At 38.1% G+C, this 27921-nt stretch overlaps 1 protein-coding gene across 3 annotated transcripts; it reads left to right on the top strand.

The window, feature by feature from the left end:
• Positions 1–593: 593 nt before the first annotated feature.
• LOC111586012 (voltage-dependent L-type calcium channel subunit beta-4-like) lies at positions 594–27337 on the top strand. 3 transcript variants are annotated; one of them, XM_023295671.3, is made up of 14 exons: positions 594–846; positions 3075–3158; positions 9098–9268; positions 9417–9539; positions 9700–9827; positions 13130–13206; positions 13683–13702; positions 15831–15911; positions 17645–17703; positions 17928–18037; positions 18276–18427; positions 20228–20323; positions 21020–21205; positions 22271–27337. In XM_023295671.3, the coding sequence occupies exons 1-14, from the start codon at positions 784–786 to the stop codon at positions 22532–22534; spliced, it is 1614 nt and encodes a 537-aa protein (XP_023151439.2). In that variant the 5' UTR covers positions 594–783; the 3' UTR covers positions 22535–27337. The 3 variants fall into 3 exon arrangements, with proteins under 3 accessions (XP_023151439.2, XP_023151442.2, XP_023151443.2); XM_023295674.3 differs by lacking the exon at positions 13130–13206 and having other exon boundaries at positions 13684–13702; XM_023295675.3 differs by lacking the exons at positions 594–846; positions 3075–3158 and adding an exon at positions 5386–5847.
• The last annotated feature ends 584 nt before the right edge of the window (positions 27338–27921 follow it).

The raw sequence follows: 27921 nt of genomic DNA, 5'->3' as shown, positions 1-27921 counted from the left end.
TTATTATTTCATGTTGTTTTATTTCAGTTATCACATTGTTAAAACACGTTCACGTAAATAAAATGTAATGAAAAGTCTCCCAGCTATGATGACTACGTTTAATTTTGAGCATCATGTAGCGCTGAGGCTTGCCTTTTATAGCTGCCATTCAGTTAACTTAAACAATAACAATAGTACGTGTATTTATATAGCAGCTTCAAAGACAAAAGTTTATATAAATTCATGTTTTGATCAGGAAAGCTGTAGACTCTTTGTGTTGTTTATACATGAGGATGATAATAATGAAAAAAATAAACTAACATGCATAAAAAGACAGGTTTGCAGGACAACAACAAAACCTAGTGGGCAGCGGGCATATGTTTCATTAATCTGTTGCCAACATTGTTAAATTGGTCGTTTTTCTCTATTTAGAAAACTAAACTGCAGCATTAATGCCTCCCTGTTGGTCTGAGCCAAAAATAGCCCCGTGTCGTGTTTTAAATAGTCACCTGGGGCGTCTGGGAGCGTCACGCCCCCCCTCCTCCTGTGTCTAAAATAGTTCCGTCCATCATCTGTTTCTGAGTGGCGCGAGCTGCGGCAGTGCACCTCCAGGCGCGCGCGCGGCAGGAAGCAGCGGAAACAGCTGGGGCTCGCGGCGGAGAGAGCAGTTGTAAGCAAGCGGCTCGCGAGCGCCTCACGTCCCCGCTGTGTGGCGTGAAGCTGGAGCACGCAGCCCGCAACCCGCCGCCCCTCCGCTGGGCAGGACCCGAGCAGCCCGCCCTCTGGACCGATGTCCTGGCCGAAATGTCCCGGCACATCTACATACGGAACAAGATAGGCGAGGGCATACAGGCGCCCATCTTCCAGGTGGGTCAGGTGTCTCCACGGCTAGGCTGCTTGTTTCATCACGGAGCGTCGTCGATACGCGCTTTGAATGTTACTTTTTTGGAAAAAGTGTGTATCGACGACACACGCTAAAAATGTTGGTTTATGTTTGGTGTTTTGTCAGGACGGAGAGCAAATGTTTCCCACATTTCCTAAAAACTCCTAATAACTCTCCACAAGTTGCCCTGGCTGTGCATATGCTCGCAAAAGGTGCTTTTATTTTGACAAAATTAGCAACACATTTAATATAGTTACACTTGTTGTTGTTATTATTGTTAAATCCCTATTTTTATAGTCGTAGACACAACTCATATAAAGCACATTTGGTCAAGATTTGATTTATTGATATATTTTTACTTAACCTGACACACTTTTTAGCTTGTCATCGGTGTCAGCTAGCCTCTTTCCCAGCTTTAAATGTGTGTCTGTGTACACATATAAAATAAATGTGCTATTTCTTTAAAAGCAGCACAAACTAAGGCTAACAACTGTGTGGTTTGAGAAACAGGAAACCAGAACCTCATATCACTCAGTTTCAGAGAAATTTAGTTTAAATAAATGCTTAACTTTGTGTGGAATTTATGCAAGTAATAATATTGATAATAAGAATATCTTTTATTTAAAATCCAATCTACATAGTGCTTTACAAGGCAGCAAAATAAAACAGACAAGTCATAAAAAAATCTTGCTGTAGAAGTACAGTTAATAATCTATATTCAGAAGTAGTATAAACTGTTCCTAAACTGTTTTATTTTGTTTTTAATTTGTTGACGCTTTAATTCATCTCAAAATTTCATTTCTTAGTCCTGTTCTGCATGCGAAGAACTTATTTTCTCCACTTTTGATTATTAATTATTTCTGAAATAAAATGTAATCGAAGAGAGACAAAATCACACTGGATGCTGTGATGTTTTCAGCATATAATATCAGATTATTCCTGGAAGAAATGACTCAGATCCAACACTCAGAATGTGCACAGAAGAGAGTCTGTTGGTTGTCTAAATCTGCTTATGTCCTACAGCTACAAATGGCTCTTTACCTCTAAGCAGAGAATGCCTAAAATATTCACAATAAAAATATTACAAGCCTACCATGCTACTTTTTTTCCCTCATGTATTGAAACATTAACTTTCATCATATCTCATTTTATCTAACTGAAATACTAAATAGTATATAAAACTCTTCCCCTCCTCTAATCATCCATTTTCATTCATTTTAAGCAGTTACATGTTCTTATTTGTGTTAAAACAGGCATATTTTTGGTAGCTCAACTGATCATTTGAGGGTTAATCGTGAGTATTAATAGCAGGATATTCAAAGGCTTGGTTAACTTCATCCTTCATATCACTTCTTGGCTTGAACTGAGAGGCAGAAGAGAGATGGTGACCCAGATTAATGGCCCTGTTTTATAAATTCTGGGAAGTAGGTTCTGACTTTTTACCAGTGACATTGTCATTAACTCTGGAGACTTGAACAGAAATGGGGCGAATCACTGGCAGATAATTAATTTAGTTCCCTGGAGATGAACTCTGCTGGTATATTTGGATATTTTGGAAGAGAGAAAGAAAGAAAGTCTGGAGGTAAGGAGAAAAGTAAGCAAGCAAGACAAATGTGTAGTGCAGAAACATATGGTTCATGTTGACGTTACATGATGTGTCATGTGGATGCAGTGGTTTCAACTATGTACTAGCTGTTTGACCTTATTTGACTTTATTGCGCCATTTAAAGAGCATCAGCCAGCTGTTTAAAGTGACATTCATGAATGTCAACTTGCATCATGTATACTACTGTTCAAAAGTTTGGGGTCACCCAGGCAATTTCTTGTCTTCCATAACACTTTTATTCATGTGCTAACATAACTGCACAAGGGTTTTCTAATTATCAATTAGCCTTTCAACACAATTAGCTAACACAATGTAGCATTAGAACACAGGAGTGATGGTTGCTGGAAATGTTCCTCTGTACCCCTATGGAGATATTCCATTAAAAATCAGCTGTTTCCAGCTAGAATAGTCATTTAGCACATTAACAATATCTAGACTGGATTTCTGATTAATGTTATCTTCATTGAAAATAATGCTTTTCTCTCAAAATTAAGGACATTTATAAGTAACCCCAAACTTTTAATTGGCAGTGTATTAGCAGCAAGTGATAACATGACTCACAGACATATTGTGGAAACTGGTTGAAGTTTTTTTTTTTTAATACAGGTGAACCGGGGGACTTATTCTAGGAGAAGCCGCCTGAAGAGGTCTGACGGCAGCACCACCTCCACCAGCTTCATCCTCAGACAGGTACTGAACTGCGAGGAAATGTAGACTAGAAGGCAGTAGTTGTCACTGGTTGTGAAAGTTATGGCTTGACAGGGATATTTGCATTTATTCCAGATTAAAGAGTATCAGAGGATTTCTAAAAATATATTGTACCTCATTAAATATTGATAGCGTTTTATAAATTTTAGTCTAAATGTGTGACATTAGTCACTCACTGTGTCCTATTTCTGCCTGAAGGAATCCATGTTATATCTTATAGTTGCTCATGACTTTAAGGACGTTTTAAGGATTACTGTGTGTTGTGTATGATGTCACATGTTTTTTTGTTGAAATAATGAAGAGGTTCTTTATGCCTGAAGAAAAAAAGCATTAATTGCTTTTATTTAATGATGCAAACACTCTGTGAAGTTTGCCACTGCAAGTCAGACTGCATATTTGATGAAAATGTTTTGCAGTTGCTTTTCCCACATCTTCCATGAGGACATCACTGACACAAGGGTGATGTGGTGGCTGTCACCTGTAGGGGGCAGCAATTTGCTGTCAGTAGAGGGATGCACTGCACCAGTAACTGAAGAGTCAAATTAGACTGCAAGTTGATATAAACGACATGAAAGATGATGAATTCCTGAAAAGTGTACAAATTCTGCAAAAAATGAAGAACATGAACACCAGTTAGCGTCAACATTAAAACCACTGATGAGTGAAGTGAATTAGATTGGCGCTGCAACTAATTACCAAATTTTAACGAACCCAATAAGGTCAGTTTTCACACAAGATCAGGCTGGTGGTTTTATTCTTGTGGCTAATTGGTATTGCATTAATTTCCTAATATGTAAAATACAAAACATGGATTTCATGTCAAAAATGGTGATTTTTTTCATTTTCAAAGTCCATATTGTCGGTGATCATATTGATTTAATTACAAGATGCCAAAAGTGAGATTGTGATTATCATTTGATTGTTTCATTAATTGTACAGTCCTGCAAATAATTGGACTATAAAATTAGGTCTATAAATGAGAGGTGGATTTAATTTGATTCTGTGAAATGTTTAAATCAGAAATATTGTGGCTTTTACCCCAAAGTCACTTTATCATACACACTGAAAAAAATCAGCAAATACTCACATTTCAGAAACTAAGGCAAGACAGATTTAATAATTTGGCTTGAAAAGTGTGCTGTACAAATATACTTGCCTTGCCTTAAACAAGCAATCCATGATCACAAAAGTTTAACCTTCTGCTGGGAAACTTAACCAAATCTAGGCTTAAAATCGTGGTATTTCATCCACATCATTTTTTAAAAATCTATAAATCAACACTCAAAGAAATGTAGCTTTCTTATTGTTTTAATGATTGATTGCATTAACTTTAAATTATATTTTTGAGTTTTCTCCTCTTCTCTCCATGATTATGCTGTTTCCATGGAGGTGCAGAACATTATATTGCAGAGAAAAATGAGTCCACAGTGAGTGAAAATATGACTGGAGCAGAAAACTCCTATATACTGCTAGGGGTTCAGGGAGTGAATTACTGTTGATCCAGTAATCAAATAATCAACCAGGCAGTTGGTTGGAAGTTACTGAGTAGCACTGAAAAGAATTCAGTATTTCTCAAACAGGATTTTATTCCTGATTGTGTGGAGAGGACTTTAAAATGGCATTTTGGGAAAACGTACAAAAAATATAACTGAACAGTTAAATTAAAAACTGAAAGAATAAAAGAACGTAGGCGGGGTGCATTTGGAGTCATCTTGCTTTCGCCGTTGACTACAGTGTCATGTTTAGTTAAATACCCCTAAAACATAAACAACACTGTGTTCTAAATGAGTATTTTAAGCATTTCTGAACAGATGAAATGTTCATCATGTGGTGCTTGTTTCTCCATTTCCTTTTTTGGTCGTATGGATGTGTCATCCTCAGTTTGATTCTCAAGAGGCAATAAACTGGTCCTGCTTTAAATCCATGGATGAAATGTACACATTCACTAGGCCTTCGTGTATTATTAGACTAGACTAAATTTATTTTTCTGTGCTCACTAGAGAATGAATAAGCAGAAGGAGGATGAGAGGTAACAGGGAAATGGAGGATGCTGCTCCCCTCTTTTACTCCTCCATCCCCCTCCCTCGATCACTGCTGCCTCCCCGCACTGAAAAAAAAAAATCAAGGAGAGCGCTCATCCAAGATGAGTGGACAGCCAGCCAGCCAATCAGCTCCTTGCACATTGGCTCTGTCATCAGGCTTGGATATTGCTCTGCTGCTGCTGCTGCTGCTGCCGCTGCTGCTCTCGCTGTGTATATGTATATGTGTGTGTCTGTGTGTGTGTGTGTGTGTGTGTGTGTAAGCCTGATGAAATGAAATGCCAGGATTGGGCTACCTCCAGGGAGAGCCTCTCCATCCTATAATGTGAGCCAGCCAGCAGCACTTGGGGATCAGGGAGAAGCTGCATCCATCAAGCGACGGGGCTCTGAAGGACCGGGCGTGATCCAACGGGAGGGGAGATATTTTTTTAAATTATTCTTCTCTGCCGTGGAGAGAAGGGATTGTCGTCATCCCCCTATCCATCCTTTTTTTTCTCTCTCTAGTGCCCCCTCCTTCCTCCTCCGCCTCCACTCTCATTTTTTCCCCCTCATTCTTCTAGAGGCGCTCGTTGGAATATCAAACCTCCATGTATGACAATTTGTACCTGCATGGATTTGAAGACTCGGAGGCGGTGAGTGTTTGGATGTGTGTGTGAATCCGTTTTCAAGCTCTCCTGCTGTGTGTTTATTGATGGAAGTAGCACACACACACATACACGGGAGGCCTTTGATGGGTTAGCCAAACGGGCACAGTATAGCGTGATGGTGGGCTATGCTCGCCTGTAAGGGGGTTGGGAGGGTGGGTAGGTGCTGCTGTGTGTGAAGGAGGTGCACATTAGGCAGATGGCTTCTGATCCGTGTTATATCTGCATATGTGTGTGTGATGTGTTGTGCTGTATATGTGGCTGCAATCTGCCCTATAAGGCTGTAAGAACGGACATCAGGAATCCACCAGAGCCAGGAGGAGCCATTTAGTGCTCATCACACTCTGTACCTCTAAAAGATGAAACCGAGCTGTGATTCAAAGATTGAAAAACGTTGATTACCCATTTCCCCCCTGAGGCCCTCACTGAAATGCTAAATCCTCTCTTGTCAAATTTCTAGCTTTCTTTCAAACGTGCAGCTGAGCATCTCTAATCTGACCCTGCGACTACGTGGTGCACGGGCTCTGACGAGGCTCGGAGAAACATGAATCGTGATGTCACTAAGTGGATTCTGATGTTGATGAGTCACATGCCGAAGCTACTCCATTGGATAATAGCTCGGATGCTACAGTGCACCCTCAAATCTTCCGCACAGATACACGAGATGGTGTTCAGATTTTTAGAAGTAGAGGCAAAATGGTGTTGGCTAATGCTTTCATAAATAGTCTCGACATGCAGCGGTGGGCCGTCCAGCAAGCTGTCCCCTGTAGGATAAAGCCCTAAAACACAGGATCTTCATAATGCAACTCCTCCTCCTCCTCATCTGTCCATGTCTTGCAAACTCCACACCCTCAGCTGAAAGCTCACACTTCCTGTTCTCAATTTGCCGTCTCCAAGCTCAAACCAAGATAACCCTGATGACGACATTATGACATCAACAAGGCTTTTTTTCTCCTCCCAGACCTGACAAAGCTTCACCAAAGCCACATGAGACATTGTGTTCTCACAGACTGAGTAGGACCCACAAATAGTACAGTGAACATGTGTGAAATGAGGGGACTAGCCCTTTAATACAGCTGAAGAAATCATGAACAGCCTGCAGAATCTTTTTTTTTTTTCATGTCCGAGTGATGTGTGTATTTTCCTGTAATCTGTTCATTCTCAGAAATCCTATAAAGACACAGTAATTCTTTGGGACAGGCTGCACACAGTCCAGATGAGCAGTGTGCTGAAGTCAGGCCTTGCTGCTGCTGCTAGCTTGTAAAAAACAAAAAAGTGCTTAGCTGTGATGACTAACTTGATTGATCTTCTCGGAACTAATGGTCTTCCTTAATTGAAGCATCATTAGTGGCTGATTGTTTAGATTAACACAGCAGAAGGAAGCACTTGGTCCAGTCAAAAAAAAAAAAGTTGCATTAATGGAATTCTTTCTGGGTGGCAGGATGAACTACTGCAAGGTTAGCACGTCTTAAAGCACTAAAGTGGTAAAAAAAAAAAAAAAATCACGTCCAGTGTGCAAAAAATGGATCACAAGACAACAAACAAACATTAGTATTCTACTGTTAATGCAGCTGTAAACTTGTATGTTGAGCATTATTTAAGCTTAATGAAAGGATATGCAAATTAACGAGGAAGCTCAGAAATGAAGCGTATTAATCAATAATGTAATCAATTTGTAGGTTTTGTTGTATATAGATGATGTTTACGATATCCTCAGACCTCAGAATATTTATATAATATCAGATATTTTACATATTTGTGCAGTTTTAAACACAGATGAGTCCCTCTGCTCCTCCTGTTTCTGTCATGTTTGCTTCATATTGTGTTGAAGTCTGTAATCTAGTTTTTGTTATTGGATATTGTAAAAGTTATATCAGTCTAGACTGCGATTTACAGCCATTTTATTTAATTCTGAAACATGATCAAATATTTTGATTAATATTTAGTTTATATCGTAGGCTTAATATGTACAAAAATGTTAGCATGATGCCAGAAACCTTAACAGAAAACTTTCTCCATGTTTGTCAAGCAGAATTCACATTTTTTTTCTTTTGTTAACAGTTTTCAGGAGGACATTTCAGACTTTTGTATTTACATATAAAATGTTTCCATCAAGACCTATAGATTATTCTATGGAAACCCATTTCTGCTAATAAAGAAGCATCTCAGACATTTTCCATACTATTTTCTGTCTTAGACTTACTGTATTGTAATTCTGACTTAATATCCTATACTTCTGACTTATTCGGAAAACTTATTATCTCATAATTATGACGTATCATGAATAGTGTTATATTCTTATCAGGCAAAACTTTTTTCATCCCTTTTTTTCTTTCCCTGGTGGAAACGGTCTTCCACACTGATGCTCTTGAATCTCTGATTATGTTCGAAGTAACGTCTGTAAATGAACAAGTTGTTTATTGTGAGTCACTGTTGTGGCTGTAGGGGACGATTGCTTAAATAAGTCAAACAAAAATGATCCCGAAAGAAGCAGAAATGTGTCTTGCTCTTTCTGGGAACAGGGATCGTGTTCGTTTCTGTCCTGAATGCGTATTGAGTGTGTGTGGTCATACAAACTGCTGACAGAACAGAAATAGAAATTCCACTTTGTCTGAGATGCTCCTGGCAGTCTGCTCTTTTTCTTAATCATCCATTTCACCTGTTCTGCATTCAGAGTGCCAGGCTACCACTCTGGACTTGGCATCCTGATTGCCGGTTGATGTAAACAGCAAAACTTCAGTCAGTGATCCCATAAAGTGTTGTTTAACCTTATTGTGCTCAGCAGTTCAAATGCTTTGGGGTAAAACTGTAGTACTGTACGTCCTTGTTTTAAAACAGGACCCATCTCAGCATGTGACGTTATGTCCTTTTGTGCTTTTTTTGTCTTTTCAGAGACTATCTAGGTCGTTCGGGTGCATCTGTCCACACAGTTTTCTAACTTTTTTGTAAAGTCCTTGATAGTGGAACTGTGGAGGGGTTTTTGTTTAAAAGTATTGAGTGTATTTGTTTTCTTAAATGGCTTTTAAACTGTAGATTTGCCCTATTATGTGATCACACATTTACAGCACTGTGCCTGCTTACTGTTTCTCTAAATGTAAAACCTCTGCTATTTTTAGATGACTTGTAAAGGGCTGTATTGTTTGCTGCAGTGTTTTCCCGTTCTCTCAGACGTGGACAGTGACCAGACACTCCTGACTCACGCAGTTTCAGTAACCTATGGTGTGATTTCCGTTTGTAGGGCTCAGCTGATTCGTATACTAGCAGACCATCAGACTCAGATGTCTCTCTGGAGGAGGAGCGGGAGGTGCAGGCCCAGGTCCAGAGCCAGAGCCCAAGCCAGAGCCAAGGACCGGGACAGAGTCGTCAGGAGAGGGAGCAGCAGGCCGCCGTTCAACTGGAGAGAGCCAAGGTAGCCAACCTGTGACACTGCTCCAACACACCGACCAAGCCTCATTGTTTGTTCTGGATATAATGTTTTTATGTATTTTATATACATTTTTATGGTATATAATGTATGACTTTCTGTCACTCACGTAGTTTGTACATCCATCCTCCAGACTAAACCTGTGGCGTTTGCTGTAAGGACCAATGTCAGCTATTGTGGCGCTTTGGATGAGGATGTTCCAGTACCAGCCACAGCCATCTCCTTTGATGCCAAGGACTTCCTCCACATAAAAGAGGTATTTGTGTGTGTTTTTGTTTAGTTTTTTTTTAATTTTTAAATGTAACTACTGCATATGCTGCTATTGGAAACATTAATTTATTATTTAGTCCGTAACTGATGGAAAGATTTCCATTTTCCTCTTTCTGGTTCCTCCGTTTTAATGTTCGCATTTTTAGAAGTTCAACAATGACTGGTGGATCGGTCGGTTAGTGAAGGAGGGCTGTGAGATCGGCTTCATTCCCAGCCCTCTGAAGCTCGAGAACATTCGACTCCAGCAGGAGCAAAAGAGAGGACGAGTCCAAGGGTAAGTAACAGAAAAACACGCTCATCTCATAAACGAAACCTCATATGGTCACATAAAAGCTAATCTGAAATTTCTGTTAGAGGCAGTTAAAGGTTTCATACATGCTGAACAACAAATCAAAAAAAATGAGATACACAATCTGCCTGACATACTGCAGTTTGATTTTTGTTTGCTTCCTTGGAGGATCCCTGAGCTTTACACTTATTATAAACACAAGATCATAGTTGATCAAATATATCATATGATCATTGCTTTCATTGCCTTAATTTTTGTCTTAGCAGAAACGCTATGCAAAGAAAATGAGTGGGCAAATATTTTGATATTTTCTCATTAATTTTAGTAGTAGGAAGGCAAAACATTTGTAATTTCCAGCGTCTGCAGTGGAATGATAGGTTGCTTTTGTTAGTTTAACAGTAAAGTGAATATCTTGGGATTGTAAAGGGAGATAAGTTGACAATAATAATTGCTAATTAGAAGAGTGACATGATTAATGCTTTTTTTGTTTTGTTTTATTGCCTTTAAAACTAAAAGTGGAGTTATGCAGTTTGCATTTGGGCTTGTGGCCTCAGGAATTTTAGCATTGTGGAAAAAAATGTTATTTAAAAACTGAATAGTGACTGTAGTCCTCAGTCAAAATGCCAGTTTCTGCTCTACACATAAAATGTCTTCATTCGTCAGCTTGTCATCTTTAAACAGTTTGCAAAACTCTCGACACATCCTCCTGAGCAGACCTGGGTTAGACTGAGATGATGTGATTTCATCTGATGGGATAGATTCTGCTCATTTACTCGTCTGTTAAACTATAACCTCTGTGACTGTATCAGTGTCTCCCCATGATTTATTTTGAAGTCTACTTTGACCCAGGTCTGCCCATGACTCATGCCTATTTACTCCATCCCTTGTACTACTGCTGACTGTAGCAGTCAAACGGTTTCAATAGCTGTAATTAGCTTCTGTGTGAGTGTGTGTGAGTGTGTGTGTGTGTGTGTGTTTCCCTGTGTGTGTATAATGTGCCTTGAATGTTCTGTCATCCAGAGTTTGTAATGTAACTCACATGCACTTCCTCAAGCCTTGCTGTTGAGTTTAATACTAATCTTAGCAGACGGCAGCGCTTCAGTGCTTCACTTACTAGGATGGCTTCTGTGGCTTTTTGTCACCAAGCCTCACAGACAGAGTAAGACATTCTAGCCCCATTACGCAGGACTGAACTTTCACTGTAAATGGTAGCATTATGTGAGACATGCTGACTTACAGAGATGCTAGAATTTCTCTTTTAAAATTCTCTTGTGTTGTTTTAATTCTTTAAATGTCAAGCAGGTTTCGCCACGTAAATTCCACTACCTACTTCTTTCTGTTGTAGTCACAGAGACATTGTATAAAAGCGCAAGAAAATAAAAGTTCTGCAAATATATATATATATATATATATATATATATATATATATATATATATATATATTTAAAAAAATAGCATCAATATATAGATACAGAATATATATAAAGAGATTGCTTTTGTTCACTCTGGTTCAGTTTTCTTTGTAGCACTGAATAGGATGAGACAATTAGACAAAATGTGACTAAAATTCAGTTTTGGTAGAAATTGGCAAAAAGAACTGAACCAGTGAACTTAAACCAATTTGGAAAATCTGTTAGTATTTGCTACCACCTCTAAAATATGTTGCCATATTTATTTATTTATTATTTATATAGTATTTATTAAGTGTACTGTTCAACATTAAATTTTTGATACCCTTCATCGCTTTGGTTTTAAAAGCAACAGCTACTCTTTGCTCCTGGCCTTTGTTAGCGTTTGAAAATCTTCGTTTAGCATTTAGCCTCAGGTAGCAGGCTAAACCAAGCACATCGTTCACAACTTGATGCTGCAGAGTTCATCAACATGGCTGCCATAAATATTCATAAATGGGCCGTCAGCAAACACACCTGTCACTCCGTCTCACTAAACAGTACAAGGCTCAAACTGGTGGCACAATTAGGTACATTGTCTATCCTAATCAATTAAATTATCACAATTAATTAATTGGTAAATTGTTATTAATTGACATGCCTAGTTGGAGCTGTTTTCTACTTTTTGTCCATGTTTTTCTCAAGAACTCAGCTGCTCTCCGCTGTTGTCAGTTAATGCACAGGGAACAAGTTTGACATAACATCACTTAAATTCTGATAAAATTTTAATGTTTCTAACTTCTGGAGGTGAAAGACTAATGAAACAATGAAACAATCTTAAGTTTTCATTTTTGTCAAACAGAAATCTCTTTAACTGTGGGTCATTTACTGTAAGCCAAACCAGCTCTTAAGTTTTGTTCAGCAAACAACTGTCTGTCTGTTAATGTAAAAAAAAGTTTCGTTCTAGAAGTGTAAGGCACTAATCTATGAAAAATTGCTCCTCATGATGTGGTTGGTGTATCTGTTATCGTGTCACTTTTGACAAATGTTGTAAATAATCCTGAGTGAAGATTGAATTACAGCTGAAAATACTTTAAAACTGCACTAAACATAGTTTAAAAGTGTACTTTTGAATGTAGTCTGCATATATTTGGGTTTTAACAGCATTTTGATTGCTACAAAATTTACGTGTGCGTAAATCTCATCATTAAATGCTTCGTCATCATGTGACTCCTCTTTCCTCCCACTCAGACTTTGTCAACGCTGCTGTTGCTGTGTTTTTAAAGATAAATGCTATCAAAGCGTGATCGATGATGACTTTATTTCATTCATAAACTTGGCTCAGACTGCACAATATTCCCTGTTAATGGAGTTGTTGGTCAACTTAGAGTTTGAAGTTCAGAATTTTCAGGCTGATATTTAGATTTTGTTGATGAATAGTTGTAAAATGTACAGTTTAGATGGCGATCAAGGGTCTGAAAATAATTACAAATAAAATCACAACAAGCTAATATAAGAATCACGAATAATCTGTTTATATTTTCGACAGTATTTGTATAATTTTTACTAAAAGTCTTTTATTATATAGTGAAAGACTTGTGACATCAGTAGACTACCTGTCTTGTCAACCTTGCAATTTGTGACACTGATTAGAGGATAATAACCCCAAAATAGCAATTACAGTGTTAAGATTTTACAGTTATAGCTTATATTTACTGCAAATCAGGCACAACTTGAATGTATTTTTGTATCCTTCTTTCATCCTCTCAGAACAAAAGTATTGTAACATATCTGCTCCATTCCTCTGCAGTAAATTCTTAGCAGTTTATTTACTGTCGTTTTCTGCATTAATGCCATGGTGTTTCTCTGTCTTTCTTTATCCCTTCTTGTCTTTTCCAGTAAGTCTGGAGGGAACTCTTCTTCCAGTGTAGAGGATGAGGTATCTGCCTCTATCCGACCACTCATTTCTTCGGCAGGTGAGAGCATTGGACAGGGGGAGAGGGCTGTTAATAGCCAGCTGCCAGCTTAGAGCCAAGCTTCCTGAACCACAACAACATAGAGAGAATAAGACTCGAAAGCCTTCCCATGTCTCTGCATAGAGCATAAGTTCACTGCGTAGAGCTGTTGGTACATTTTCCCATGATCCTCCTCTTCCTCCAGTTGAGGACTGCAGGCGCTCTGAGACTGGGGCTTACCACAGTGTGAACCCAACGACAAGACTATGACCCCCCCTCTGAAGTGCACTCATGTGACTTTGTGAATATAACCTTAGGACAATAGAAATAAGTTTTTTTGTTCATATTAAATTATGCCAGTTATCGTTGCTAGGTTTCATTTGTTCTGAATTGTGATGCAATGCTATGTGAAGCATGTTTTCTGAGATATTCTAGTGACGCCTCCTGCGGCTGCAGCTACTGACGACATTGTCACTGTCTTCTCTCCCCTCCTACAGGAAAGCAGAAACAGAAAGTGGTAAGTTGGTGACGGTAAAACCCATTCATTTACCATCCGTCCGACTCTTGTTGCCGCCATCATATAAAGACAGGAACTAGTAGCGCTGACCGGGAGTTAGTCTCCCGTCATGAAATACTTCAGCCCTACTGAAGTATACAGACTCAGAACATCACCATCCTGTGATGCCAAAGTCCTGTAGTGTCTCAACTGCAGCTTATTACACATTTTAATTGGTGTAATTTGGAGAAAATGTCAGGTATTTCATAAGGGATTTTACACATTTATTGAATTAGATGAGTTGTTTTTGAAAAGTAAAATGTCTTGCCAAGAGGTAGACAAAAAGGCAAGTCTCACACTTTAGTTTCTCTTTGCTTATCTTAGCGAAATAGAAGAAACTTGGTTCAAAAAGAAAAACCTGCCAGTAACACTGAAGCTCACTTATTTATACCATATTTGTTAAATGCAAACAATAAAATAAAGTCTATAATTTGTAGTTTTAAAGAGAATTATTAATATGCTGGACAGTTTTGTTGCCAAACTTTGAACAGAAGGCAGCCTGTTTTCAATATTTATACCGAACTAATTGAAGTTTTGATGTATCCCAAGTCCAAGAAAGGACTTGGGATACAAATTTTAACAGATGAATTATTTGGCAGGGGAATTATGTTGACAGAACATTCATTGCAATGTAAGAGTAGAATTTTTAAACTAAAATTAAAAGCAAGTGAGGATCCAATCACTAAACATTATGTGAGCTTGACAATTTCTATACTTGCAAAGATCGATGACTAGAAGCAAATAGAGGCAATGATTGATAATTATTGTTGCATTTTATTGGCATAACTCATTGCAAAATGTGACCACTGCTGAATACTTGATGTTAAATTTGAAATACCACTTAATTTACAGCACATTATTTCACTTTGACAGTTATCAACCGGAGTTTATGCGCTTTGAATCCCCCTGTATAAAGTTACAGCAAATTTAGATACAAACTTTAGAAACAAGTTGCTCAATCTCAGTTAATCAGTGTTATGCAGCTGAAATGTACAGTATATTAATGTTAACTTAGTCGGTTTCCAGAACTTGCGGTCGCATCACACGGTCTTCCTCAGATGATGACGTTTGCTCAGTTGTCATGAAGATATCCCAGTGTACTGACTGGACTGTTTGTGACATGGCGATCTCCATGACAACTAAGCAAACTGCACTGACTCAGAAAGACTATGAAGTGCGTTTGACAGTCTTTTAAACTGTCATCTCCAGCATCGTGAATAAAAGTTAATGTGTAAAACCAAAATCTGAATTTCCGAATTTTGTAAACCACAGAAAAATACTTTGCATCAATGTTTTGGAATAACACAAATAAATGCTGAAAACCTTGTGGTATTTAAATTTCAACAATAAGTACACAGTAGTGAATACATTTCATATTTAAGTGTTCTCTGCTGCTATTGCCATCTGTGCATTATATTGTTCAGTACCATTTTTCTATAAAATGATCGATTTTAACTGTCTGCACACAACATAGAAATAGAGTGTTGGTGTACAGTATTATTTAATATTAAAATATATTTTATTCAGAAGAAAGTTTCCATTGTGCTTGTCAGCTTTGTATCTTTAAATAAATCAGTTTACATAACTACATGATATCTAGTGTTTCCACTTTGGCATAGTTCGTGTCGTGGTGGTGCTACTTCTTTTTGTGAAACTGGGTTAGACTGTAGTTTTGTGACTATTTTTTATAAAATCTGTGTCATATCCATCCATCTATGTAGCAAATGATAAAACATTTGTTAGTTGGTCAAAATGTAATAACGAGCTAAATCTGAGTAATCTAAAAAGTAATTAATTTGCCATAAGATGTGTGAATTGCTTTAAAATATGTAATTATGATCATGTGTTTTAGGAACAATATAAGTCAAGCATTACCTTTTTTATTACATTTTGACAAGTTAACATATCATTTGCTACATCCACATAGCAAAATACCAACCTGCCATTTAACACATCTGGCTGTAAACTCTGCCGACTTAACCGTGCATTACAGCTGTCAGCTTGGCTTTATGTTAAAACCGTGTTTCCTTATGGACTTACCTGTTTCCTTGTATGTGATGAGTCTACTGCTGCTTCTTTGTGTTTACAGACGGAGCACATCCCCCCGTATGATGTGGTTCCCTCCATGAGGCCAGTAGTGCTGGTGGGACCCTCGCTCAAGGGATATGAGGTGAGCTGCGTGTCCTTGCCATTGAATCGAGAATCCGCTCGCACATTTTTACTTTCGTCAGTGATTAAAAGCCATGAATAGCACTGAATGTGAATGTCGCCAGTGCTAACAGGACAAGAATACACAAAGCAGATGAGTCTTGTGCATCTTTCCCTGAGTCCCCCAAAAATAGCTCGCTGTTGGCGCAGTTATTATGAGTGTGTCGTCGCCCACGTAACATCCAGATTGCAGCCAGACTAACGAGGAGACTGAAGAGGTCAGATGAAAATATGTTGAGTAATTGGCAGATTTTGAGCATCCTCCTTTTAATTGCCTTATTGCTTTCATTACTGTCTATAAATATACTGTGTGCACGGACTACAAAGAAAACTATTAATTGTCTCAAAGCACTTACTTGACGAGGTATATCTAAAATTTCACGTGTTCGGCTCTTTAGGTATTAAATTCTCCACTGTGTTCACTTGTTAGTAGCTAACTGTGTCATCAGTTTTTCACTGAAAACAGCTCCCTGCTGCTGGAAATAACCCTACGGAAGTTAAAACAACAAAACCAATAAAGACACAGGTTACAAAATCAAAACAATTAGCTAAAATTGTCTGAAAAGCTGGGAGAAATCCATGTTTGACGGACAATTTTCTGTGGGTTAATCACTATGAGGGACCCCTTTGTTATTTGGAATTTATCTTCTGTTAATGCAAAAAAAAATAAGCTTTAGTGGAGCTTTTGAAAAGTTACTTCTTACAGTATAGACTCAGTAGCCATATGGTTAAAGCTCAGGCTTTGTTTTTTATCCCTTGTTTCCTATCTGCCTTTTCACTGTCTAATAATGGCAAAAATGTCCAAAATAATAATAATTAATACACTCATACAGGTCGTCCCTAAAGTCTGGACACATAGACAAAAATACATATTTTCAAGAAATGAAATTTTTAACAACATTTAAATTAATATATTGTATTTAATATATATTTGATAATTAATCAAATTTATATTTAATATAATAGCTATATTTAATCTGAAGCAAAAAATATATAGTTAATGAGATTTTTTATGTGTCCGGACTTTAGGGTCACCCTGTAATGACTAAATGAGAAAATACAATCTACAAAAACACTTACATACATACACAACAGTGAAATTGATCACCGCAGTTGGTCACATGGAACCTATTTGAGTTGCCAATGTCGCATCCATCCTGCTTATTCACATGACGCATCAGACGTCATGTTTTTTCAACAGCAGAAGAAATGCCATCTGTCTTGTTTTCCTGGATTTGCCTGATGGATAGCAGCTTATTCATACTGGGGATCATGGAGGGGGAGCTGGAGCCTTTCCCAGCATGCACTGGGCAGCAGGCAGGGAAAGCACTGTGGGCAGATTATCAGCCTATTACAGTCCGAGCACATTTGCACCACTGTTCCCCCTTATTCTAATTATGAGTCTTCTATCAAACAATGTAGTTCAGCTGTTTGGGGAATCACAGGCAAAATAAGTAAATGGCACAGAGACACTCATAACAGTGCAATAGATGGATACAACACCAAAACTTTATTATTTATGAATGTTTCAGGGAGATAAAGAAGATATAGAGGAATAAAATTAGTCATGGACAAACTAAGTCATGCAAAGAAATCTCAATTAAACTATGAAACGGTGAATATCATGTAAAACATTATTCTGAAAACAATATACATTTTGCACTTTCCTGTAACCCAGTATCCTTTTCTATGCAGGTAACAGACATGATGCAGAAAGCACTATTCGACTTTCTCAAGCACAGATTCGATGGCAGGTACGGCATCTGTGTTTAGTTACTTATGCCAGTGTGTGATTGCTTGCCAAATGTCACATATTGCACACCACCCATTTATAATTTACTCTCCTAATTCAATAAATGCTGGTCAAAAGGTAAAATTCTTTGCACAAGGAAATTCTCATGGCTGCTTTTTTCTATCATGGATAAAACATTACATTGTATTACATTTACCCTTGCAACTGTTTCCATGTTTTATACAGGATATCTATTACACGAGTTACAGCAGATATATCTTTGGCCAAGAGGTCTGTTCTCAACAACCCCAGTAAGAGAGCCATAATTGAAAGATCCAACACTCGCTCCAGTTTAGGTGAGAAAACTATATTCCACTGTCCATATTAACATATTAGAATACACATTAAAGCTTAACATGTTTTGCATGTGTGCTGTTAACAAGAGAAGTTCAGTCAACCAACTGAATATTAGACAGACTTTCTTATTTACCTAAAGATCAACAAACCTGTTGGGTGAATTGCTTGATTGTTTAACCTAATGTAACTGTCTAAATGTGAATTGTTTTGTGCTTGAATTGTGTTTTGTCGCATCAGCTGAGGTGCAAAGTGAGATCGAGAGGATCTTTGAGTTGGCGCGATCTCTGCAGTTGGTGGTGCTTGACGCCGACACCATCAACCACCCAGCCCAACTCCTCAAGACCTCCCTGGCCCCGATTATCGTCCATGTTAAAGTCTCTTCACCAAAGGTACTCAGAACACGAAACCCCCAAAAAACCCAAAGCACATCATTGATGTAAAATTACTTTTAGGTTTCTTTGATGAGCTTACAAGAAAATTGTGGGTTCCATGGACTAATAATCATCATTTCCAGCCTGGACAAAACAGCATCTGAAAATTAAGCATATAATATAATGTCCGCAGCTACTTTTCAACAGAGTCATTCAGCTGGAGACAAACAGCAAGAGCACCTATACATTTTAAAGGTACCAGTGTCTGTTAGATTGACATTTCCCCTCCACAGGTGCACAATGTTACCTCATAACCAGCATGAAATACTTAAAAGCCTCTGATTAACATGCAAGGCTTTCTAATTAGTGTGTGGAGTCAGTACTCAAGTAATCTGCACCAAGTACTCTGCATCCTTGGCACCTTTGCATGGAAGAGTTTGTCTGCTGCACTTCTACAGCAGTGAACACTCAGATCTGTATTTGAGGGGTTAATCAAACTGACATGTTCACTCTGGAGAATCTCCCAGAGCATGAACACTTCTGTTACAATCTGTTGTCAGTTTTTCGGTTGAGACAGGTCACTCTTTTAGGAACGGTCACATGCCAGTTAGGTGAAGTCTGCATGTGTTCCGCACCACAGTCTCCGAGCATGCAAAATGTCTGCTTTTCTGACCAATAAAACTCACCAGTGTATACACAAATCAGAAAATTCATTTTGGTATAGAAACACTGTTGGGCATCTTTTGGAATTGCTTACTGTTTGTAGGTTTAGGACTGTAGTTAACCAAAGAAAATTGATTGTTTATTGAATATTTGCCCGCAAAAAAAAGCTTGTTATTTCTAGATGCACTGAATGTAATCTACCCATGAGACTTACAAGCATAAATTAGTTATGAATAAACATAGAAACTACTATTTGCGGCATGTTAAATCATGTTAGCCTTCGTATTTTATACTAAAATGATAAAAACAAACTCGGAGCAGGCCATCATGTATCCTCCCATATTCTTATGATTTTTTTGAAATCATCAGCTGTTATGTATTGAGGAATATAGCACAGACAAATTAGCCTACTGTTTGTAGATGATGTACCATGTTAGTTGTTGAGTTGCGATATGCAAACTGCTTTTTGCAAAACTTACCCTCTAATTTTTGGCCATGCATTTTAACACAGTGTAACTTCACCAACAATCTATCAAAAAACTATCAAAAACAATTAATGAATTCTTAAGGCTATTGATGTAACGTGTTTCTGCTTATGAAAGTGATGTCGGAAATTGTTGTGCCAGTGGACATTTGGTCAGATAAAAGTGAATTAATCAACCAGTTGACCTGGACGTTACAGCACTACATATTCATTAGCTTCATGGTTATTTCTATTCTCAATGTGTTACGTCAATTAAAAATAACCAGATACAAATATATTAAGTATACACAGCAATCAGTTAATGGCCTACCATGTGTAATTTTTATTTCTAAAATGTAAAGGATTCTAAAACTCCCAGTACAATGACTTGGGCTCACTGTCCTCAGCTGTAGTTTAAGCTCTGGACAGACCAGGCCACAACAAAACCTAAAAGGATTTGTTTACTTGTTTTAATACAAAAATCTGTAAAGATGAAGCAATATGAGCATTCATCATGTCAAAAATTTATGTGACAGTCATACGACTGGCACATTAAGTCTCTACGTACACAAGCAAATTCAGTTGAATTACAGCCCCTGCCTTAAGGTTTACCAGGTGACCTGAAACAAGCGCACCCAAAGCTGCGATACATTTGGATCATGGTTCACATACTTTCCTCCTCTGCTATCCAGGTTCTGCAGAGGCTAGTCAAGTCCAGAGGGAAGTCCCAGAGCAAACACCTGAATGTCCAGCTTGTGGCAGCAGACAAATTGGCCCAGTGTCCACCGGTAAGTGGCCGTCCTCATGTCCCAGACAGTGGCTTGTTGGTCTCCAGCTTTTACTATTTTCTGTGTCCAAAAAATGTTCCACAAATACACTACCAGTCAAACGTTTGGACACACCTTCTCATTCAATGCTTTATTTATTTATATTATTTTGTACATTGTAGATTAATACTGAAGATGAACACTTTTTTGTTTACACCAGTATTCCATATGTATTCTTTTATAGTTTTGATGTCTTCAGTTTTAATCTACAATGTAGAAAATAATTAAATAAAAACCATTGAATGAAAGGTCAGTCCAAACTTTTGACTGGTCGTGTGTGTGTCTGACTTCTGAAGATATTTTATCTCAAGCTCAAATAAATATTTTGTACCTTAAACCCAAATGTAGAAATAGCTGGATCTGTTTTAGTTCTATATGACAAATTTTATACGACAAGCTAACAGATTTTATCCACAGTTTTTCCTCCAAAATGTAATGCAACCAATTATGTTGGAACAGAATTTGACTACACTGTTTTTAGGTTCCTCAGTTCACTGAGCATTTTATTTTAGCTTCTCTGTAAATGGTATATTTTATTCACAAACAACACTATTATCATTCTTTACACCATACACAGTAACACAGCATACCACACATGCACTGTCAGAGTGGACATCTTCTCTTACTTTCCTTCCTCCGACCATCTGCTGCTAACAGGAAATGTTTGACATCATCCTGGATGAGAACCAGCTGGAAGACGCCTGCGAGCATCTCGCCGAATACCTCGAGGCCTACTGGAAAGCCACCCACACCTCGATGGCCACCCCCCTAAACCCCCTGCTGGGACGCAACCTGGGCCCCACCACACTCACCCCCTACCCCACCAGCATCTCTGGACTGCAGGTACGCATCCACTCACCTCAACTTCCTCTCTGGTAGCGTTTTAGTTGATTTTTTGATTGACTGTTTTTTGTAGCGCTGTCTACTTTGTGTGTGGGGAAATAGTAACGTAAGAGAGAAACGCAGTTTTTGCACATTCTCCTCTTCAGCACTTCAAACTCTGTCACTCTACAGTATATTTGATTTTCAAAAACATAATTCCTGTGTAAATGTTCTGATTCTGGTGCTTTTTACATGCTAAATATGTATATTGGTGTAATGGAGAAAAACATTTGAAATTATGGCATTTCTAGTATCTCAACCTCCATAATCCACATAGTATGTTATGAATTACCTAAAACAATAAAAACCCTCAAATAGCGGTGAGTGGTGAGGTAAGAAAGATTTAACGAAGATGTCAACAAATTCATTACTATCCACCAATCTGCAAATGTAGAGTGAGGTTTTTATTTCCTGCTGCCAAAAAGCAATAGATGAATCCTGGGAGGGAATGGATGTAGTGCTTTTCTTTTGAAAGTAATGTCGGCTATTGTCCAAGCAATCAGAATTTAGTCGGAAGAGAGCATATCCACCAACCAGTTGACCTTGAGACTGCAGTACAGGCCAAGTCAGCATCAGTGACTGCTGAGAACCAGTAAGAACTGAGGAGTAATCAAGTTTTATTCTTAAAGGAGTGACTCACTGTTAGGGGAAGTACACTCATTAGCTTTTCCACTGAGAGCTCTTTCTGCCAGTTTCATATTGATGGCATAGACAGGAGAGTGGTATTAATCTTGACTCAGCCAGAAAGTGAATAAACATGTTTCTTAGATGTTGATAGATAGATAATTTATTAATCCCGAGGGAAATTTAGGTTATAGTTTACCGTACTGTTTTATGTCCATTTTGGCAAATAAATGCAACTCTGTGGTGTGTTTACATCAAGCTGCTGTGAAAATATTGCACTGAAAATACCAGAATTTAATCTGGGCATATGAAAACAGGTTTGCATTTCCAAATCTGGTGAGAAAAGATGGTGTAATTTTACACTGAGTCTCACTCGTGTCCTTGGTGTGTTCGTGTGATTAGCAGAGCCAAAGAATGCGACAGAGCAACCACACAGGAGACCATTCCACCCCAAACGAACGGCGCAACCTGATGACATCGGACGAAAATTACCACAACGAGCGGGCGCATAAGGGACGCAACCGCATGTCTTCTGGCTCGCAGCATAGCCGAGAGCAGCAGGACCCGTACCAGGACTACCAGGACCCCTATCAGGATGCGTACAAGCCACATCGCAATCGCAGTTCACCGGGCAGCTACAGCCATGACTCCCGGCACCGGCTCTGAGCCCACTTCTACCACCACCAGGGCCCAAATGGCCCAGATTCCTTCCAAAACAAACGCTGCAATAGAGCAAAGGCGGTCCCAAATTGTACCTTTCAGGTTTGTTTTCTTTACCTGGCTATTTTTCTCTTTCAAAGTCAAACAAAACCATGTTCAGGTATTTGATTTTAATCAAGCTGTCAGGGCAACCCCCCGTCAATCAAGCAGTCAGGAGGTTCAGGATGCCAACATTAGCGAATACTGTCAAACCAGTTCCTTTAATTTGTGTTCCTGGGACTTTTTGGGATTGTACTAACACAGAGCTCAGCAGATGTGCAGCGCAGATTGTGCTTGTTGCCCGTGTCAGCAAGCTAATTATGGATAGTGGTCAGATGGTGATGATGTGTGGCCTTCGAAGTGCCTGGAACATCGCACCAGGTCACAGGAAGTCCCCTGCACACAGACTGCTGAAGGCTGCTGCCCCCTGTCATGGGCCATGTATAAATCCTCTCACCATTTAGCTTATTGCATGCTGATAGATGATCAACCTCCGCATCCACTTCACTGATATTTTGTACTTAGCTTTCTGGATTCTCCCTTGATGAGGTGTAGATACGGAGGTCCAATTTTCTAAATCACCCAGTTGTGGATAGACGGTTGGTGGTGGTTTGCGGTTCGGTGTGCAGACGATATCTGGCTGCTAGTTTTGAAAACTGGTGCTTCACATTCCCAAACTATTTTGCTATTTGAAAGTCACTTTGAGCAAAGGCCAGCTTTTCTGTAGCATAGCTTTAGGATTTAATTTGGGTGAAGACCCTCACCGTCATAAGCAGAACAGATTCTGATGGTGCTGGGATCAGATCTCAGTTACACTGTAGGGGAAGGCAATACTGCTTCTGTTCTCAACAGCTAGCACTTAGAAAGTTAGGGAAGGCAATAGCTGTGACAGTGTGTCTGATAGCGTAGTGAAATACAATAGCAAAATACTACTTGAGATGCATTTGATGTTGTTGAGATGTGGACTGGCTTGAAAACCAATGCTGTGAAAACCTCTTGAGCAAGTCGGATATTTTTGCCCCTTGTTTGATAGACTTTAAAGAGCTGCTCCTGAAGCTGCAACCTGTTTTGTTTTTATTAGCATTGAATTTAAAGAGGTTAAACACACATACAGATGTTGGTTGCCGGGAAGCCATGCCATTCGCTATCAAAGTTCCTTTACTTGGTCTTAGGAAAGCGAAACAGCAAAAATGTGACATGGCAGGATTGGTTGCATCATGTTCATTCTCTGTGTAGCTGGCATGTTGTCCTGACTGCAGAGCATGTTCCCTCCAAACGTAAAATAGAACCCTACTGTAATCAACTTGATGTTTGTAGAAGTATGGGGCACCTTCAAAAAAAAAGAAGAAAAAAAAGAAAATGATGTCCCAAATTTCAGATGGATGATAACTCTGGATCCCTGAGGTTTGTAACTCAGTCAAGACACTGAAACGACACAGAAAAATAATTCAAGCATTGATCATTCAGAAAGAATTGCATGATATAAAAGTGGAGCCATCCTATTGATAGAAGTTTCTGTTATATGGTAGAGAGTGCACTGAAATAACTGACACAGCCCTGACAAAAAGGCTCAGAGTTTACCGAACACACATGGTGCTTTGTATGGAACTTGCTGCGAATTGCTGATGATGTTTTTAAGCCTTGTTGTCATTATTTACTGTACATATTCTTTTAAGAATTATCTTGTGAATATGACTTAATCATCTTATTATCTCCAGATAACAAACAGTACAGACAGAGAGTTTTTAGCCTGGAGAAGTAAATTACACAGAGTAGAACATTCTTAATCTAAGTCTTAATATAGTTTATCCGGATTGGAGGTTATTGGAGGTCTTGGAGCAAATTCTTTTGGTCCAGTATTTTGGGATAATGAGATCAACAAGTTGAAAAAGGTAGTAAGTATGACAAGTGGTGGTGGATATTTTATTATAAAACAGTTTGTAGTCTTGGGATGAAAAGATCGCAAGTCTTCTATAATTTTGGCTGCTCTTGGCTTCCATAGTTTGATCTCTTCAGGTCAAAGAAAACCGTGATTTGCTTGTCATCTGATTCATGTGTTATACTGGCAGCGTGTCTTTAATTTGTCCCTTATTATGTGTTATTTTACACACAAATATCTTGTAGCAAATGAGCATACATACAACTTCCTGTATGACATGACAAACAACACTAACCTTAGTTCAGGCTGTGATTTAGTTGGATTTTATGAGGCTACACTGAATTTGTAATGCCACAATATTACAAATCACAAGAATTCACATTATTTTCTCTCAATGTGTGTAGGACCAAACCTGACAATTTAAATGAACACCAAAATAAACTAAAATATTAATGAAAATCAAATTAATTGAGAAATATATTAAGATTAACTCAAATAAATAGTATTTATTTGGTTAAAAATGAAAAAAAAATCTATTCATAATTGTACAAATTTGGGAAATTACTTTATACAAATTCTTTTATCTTATTTAAACATTTCAAGTTTGCTTTAAAACATTTTTTTCCTATAAAGTCATGTTTGGTCCTTTAATCACAGAAAGACAAAGCCGGTTAAATAGAACTTTTAAAGTGGAAAAACATAGCAAAGTGAGAAGATGTTTTCCTGATGTGCTCTCTACATCAGAAATGTACAGTATGAAACAGAACATGCTTGTCTAAAGAATTTTCTTTGGCATGTTGAAGCTACTTTTCACGTTTAGACTTCTTCCCTTCTGACAGAAATGATGTACAGTAGTTACTGCTGCAGCACCACATTGGATTGGTGCCTTACAAAGAGTGAATTAATGTCTAATTTTTTTGTCTCAGATCTATACAGAGTGTTGTCTAAATAGTTAAGATTTGAGTGAAACTTTTTGATCGGAAACTGCTTTGAAAAGAGCTGCTGCTTTTAAGGTGATTTTCCATTTTAAGATCCGATCAGAAATATGCAGAATTGTCTCACATGATGTTAAATAGCAAACTCAGTAAATGTTATATGAGGAGTTCAGCAACATTTCAGGGGCTTATGAGATATTTTTTGAACTAACCAGACAAGAAAAAAATCGATTTAATGACATTTAAAAATATTTGCAACATCTTTCTGTAATAGCTACATATTGCAACTACAGAGTGCTTAAAGTTAGGAACTCCTGTAGCTGTTTTATTACAAAATGTGAGTGATTTTAGGTTTGTGACAGAAGAACTGTTTGTCGTATATAAAGGGGGTCCTATTTTCTGGATCATGGGATGCAGAATTGTTCAGTGTGTAGGTGAATTTTCTGCTTTTAATCTGCTTATGTACTTCTCTTGGTCGACCTCCTGAAAATCTTTTACTGTGATTTGATTCTTCAGAAAATAGGCAGAAATTCTGACCTATATACAAGATATTTGACTGTCCCTGAGAATTTTACAGCCTGACACAGTTGCTAATTTGTGAGGCCTAATTAGAGAAAAAGAGAACATGGCTGAATGCCCCACTCCTCCCTGACCTGACGGTAAATACTGAGTGTTCCCCTGGTTTAAACCAGCTCTTATATATTTAGCTAAATGCAAAACTAAGGTGCAAAAGATCACTTTGTATAGATCTGGATAAAAAAGAACTTGTATAGCACAAAAGAGTAAGCAAAAAAAAAAGTGGTTTTTGAGCAACTGTTCCTACAATGTGAATCTGGTACAAGGGCACACGATATTTCTGATTTCTTTTGCCCTTTCTGTTTATTTCTTTGTTGTCCACTGGTTTGTTAATGGACGGAAACACTAAGACTCCAGATGATAAAAGAAAGTGCATAATGCTACTGTTTACAAGCAGCTTCTCTGTCTCATTGTGCCCACATAGCATAAAGAAATCCCATTGGTTGAGTGAACAGGGAGCCATTTTACCATTCGAAATCAAACCAACCAATGTCGAGCTGGGCTGCTTGAGACAATCAGAAGGGATTTCCAGACCAGCGTCCCACCATCCCTCTCTTTGTGAATGCCCTAAACAATGAGAAATGTTTGCCTATTTTACGGAATTAGAGCAGAACAAAACAACGCCACGCTCGCTCACAGACCTCAAAAAAAAGTCTGCTTTCTTTTATTTTTGCCTTTACCTGTGGCCAAACTTTTGTCTCAAAACAAACAACAAAAAAATCCGTACTGATTTTATTTTTTCACTGATTAAATCTCAAGGTGACCACAAAATCCAGAACTTCTAGGGAGGATTTTCTTTGGTAAAATGTAAAAAAAAAAAAGAAAAAGAAAAAAGAAGCAAAAGAACAAACATTTATTCCAGTAGAAAAGTAATAGATGAATATTTGCTGGCGATTATTTTTATAACAAATAAATGTACATAATGTCTTTGAGAGATGCTATTTGCTGTATACATGTGCTGAAATGAGACGACAACAACCCATGCGGGACTCCTGGGACAACAGCAAGGTCCAGTATACAAAGTTTCAGTAATGTGCAATACAAAGCGGCATGCTGGTTTAAAATGAGGAACTTCATGTACTGTACTATGCAACCGCAAACTGTGTACATCGCTTCATTCTGTGGCTTCTCCAACCACCCTTTTCCAAGCAGCTTCATCTGGACTTTTAAGGGATTTTTTGTGTTGATCGATTTTTTTTTCTTTCTGTGGAAGATGAAAACCTAAAGCGGCTAATGCGGTATTGCATGCATATTATACCATTCTAATTTATAAAAAGTAATTAAAAGAAAAAAACATGAAATTGGAGGTGATTGTGTTTCAGGCAAAAGCTACAAGTGACTTAAAACATTTGTTTTTAAAAATAAAAGAGTCGTTCTACAGTTGTCTTCAGTATTTTATGAACTTTATTTTATTTTTTTAGAGGTGTTTTAGAAAAAATCGTTTGATTTTGTAATGTGTGTTGATGCTTTTATTCTCAGTTGCATGAAAAGGTAAGTATATTTCTTTGCATTTTAGCCAATAATACAACTCTAAACCTGAACAGGTGTGAGCCTGACATCTAGTGTTGAAAGGGAGGTACTACTGTGTTAAATCAGTAAAATACTACCATGAATGGCTACAGCTGCAGCTTTGTTTTTCACCAATGTTTGTTCAAATTATGTCAAATTAACACAGTTAAAAGTACGCCAAATTAGCTATGAGCAGTTATTGTTTGTAATACATCCATAACTGTGTAGATAATATGTGTGAACTACTTTTTTACTGAAGAAACCTTAAAAATGTGAGAATTCTCAAGCGAGATCTGAGCATCCTGAAGTGTATTTTTTTCCGGATGTTTTGATGGCGGATTCTAGATGTTTAATCGCCATGGACACTGGACATACAGATGTCATCAGATAAGGTAAGTCACACTTTTACACAGCGTATTGTGTGTGAGAAAAATAATGCGTTTTTCCTTCCAGGG

This window comes from Amphiprion ocellaris, chromosome 24 (assembly GCF_022539595.1).
Source record: "Amphiprion ocellaris isolate individual 3 ecotype Okinawa chromosome 24, ASM2253959v1, whole genome shotgun sequence".
Classification (NCBI taxonomy): Eukaryota; Metazoa; Chordata; class Actinopteri; family Pomacentridae; genus Amphiprion; species Amphiprion ocellaris.
The sequence above is the reverse complement of the archived record's forward strand: the minus strand, read 5'-3'. Positions and strand labels throughout refer to the sequence as shown.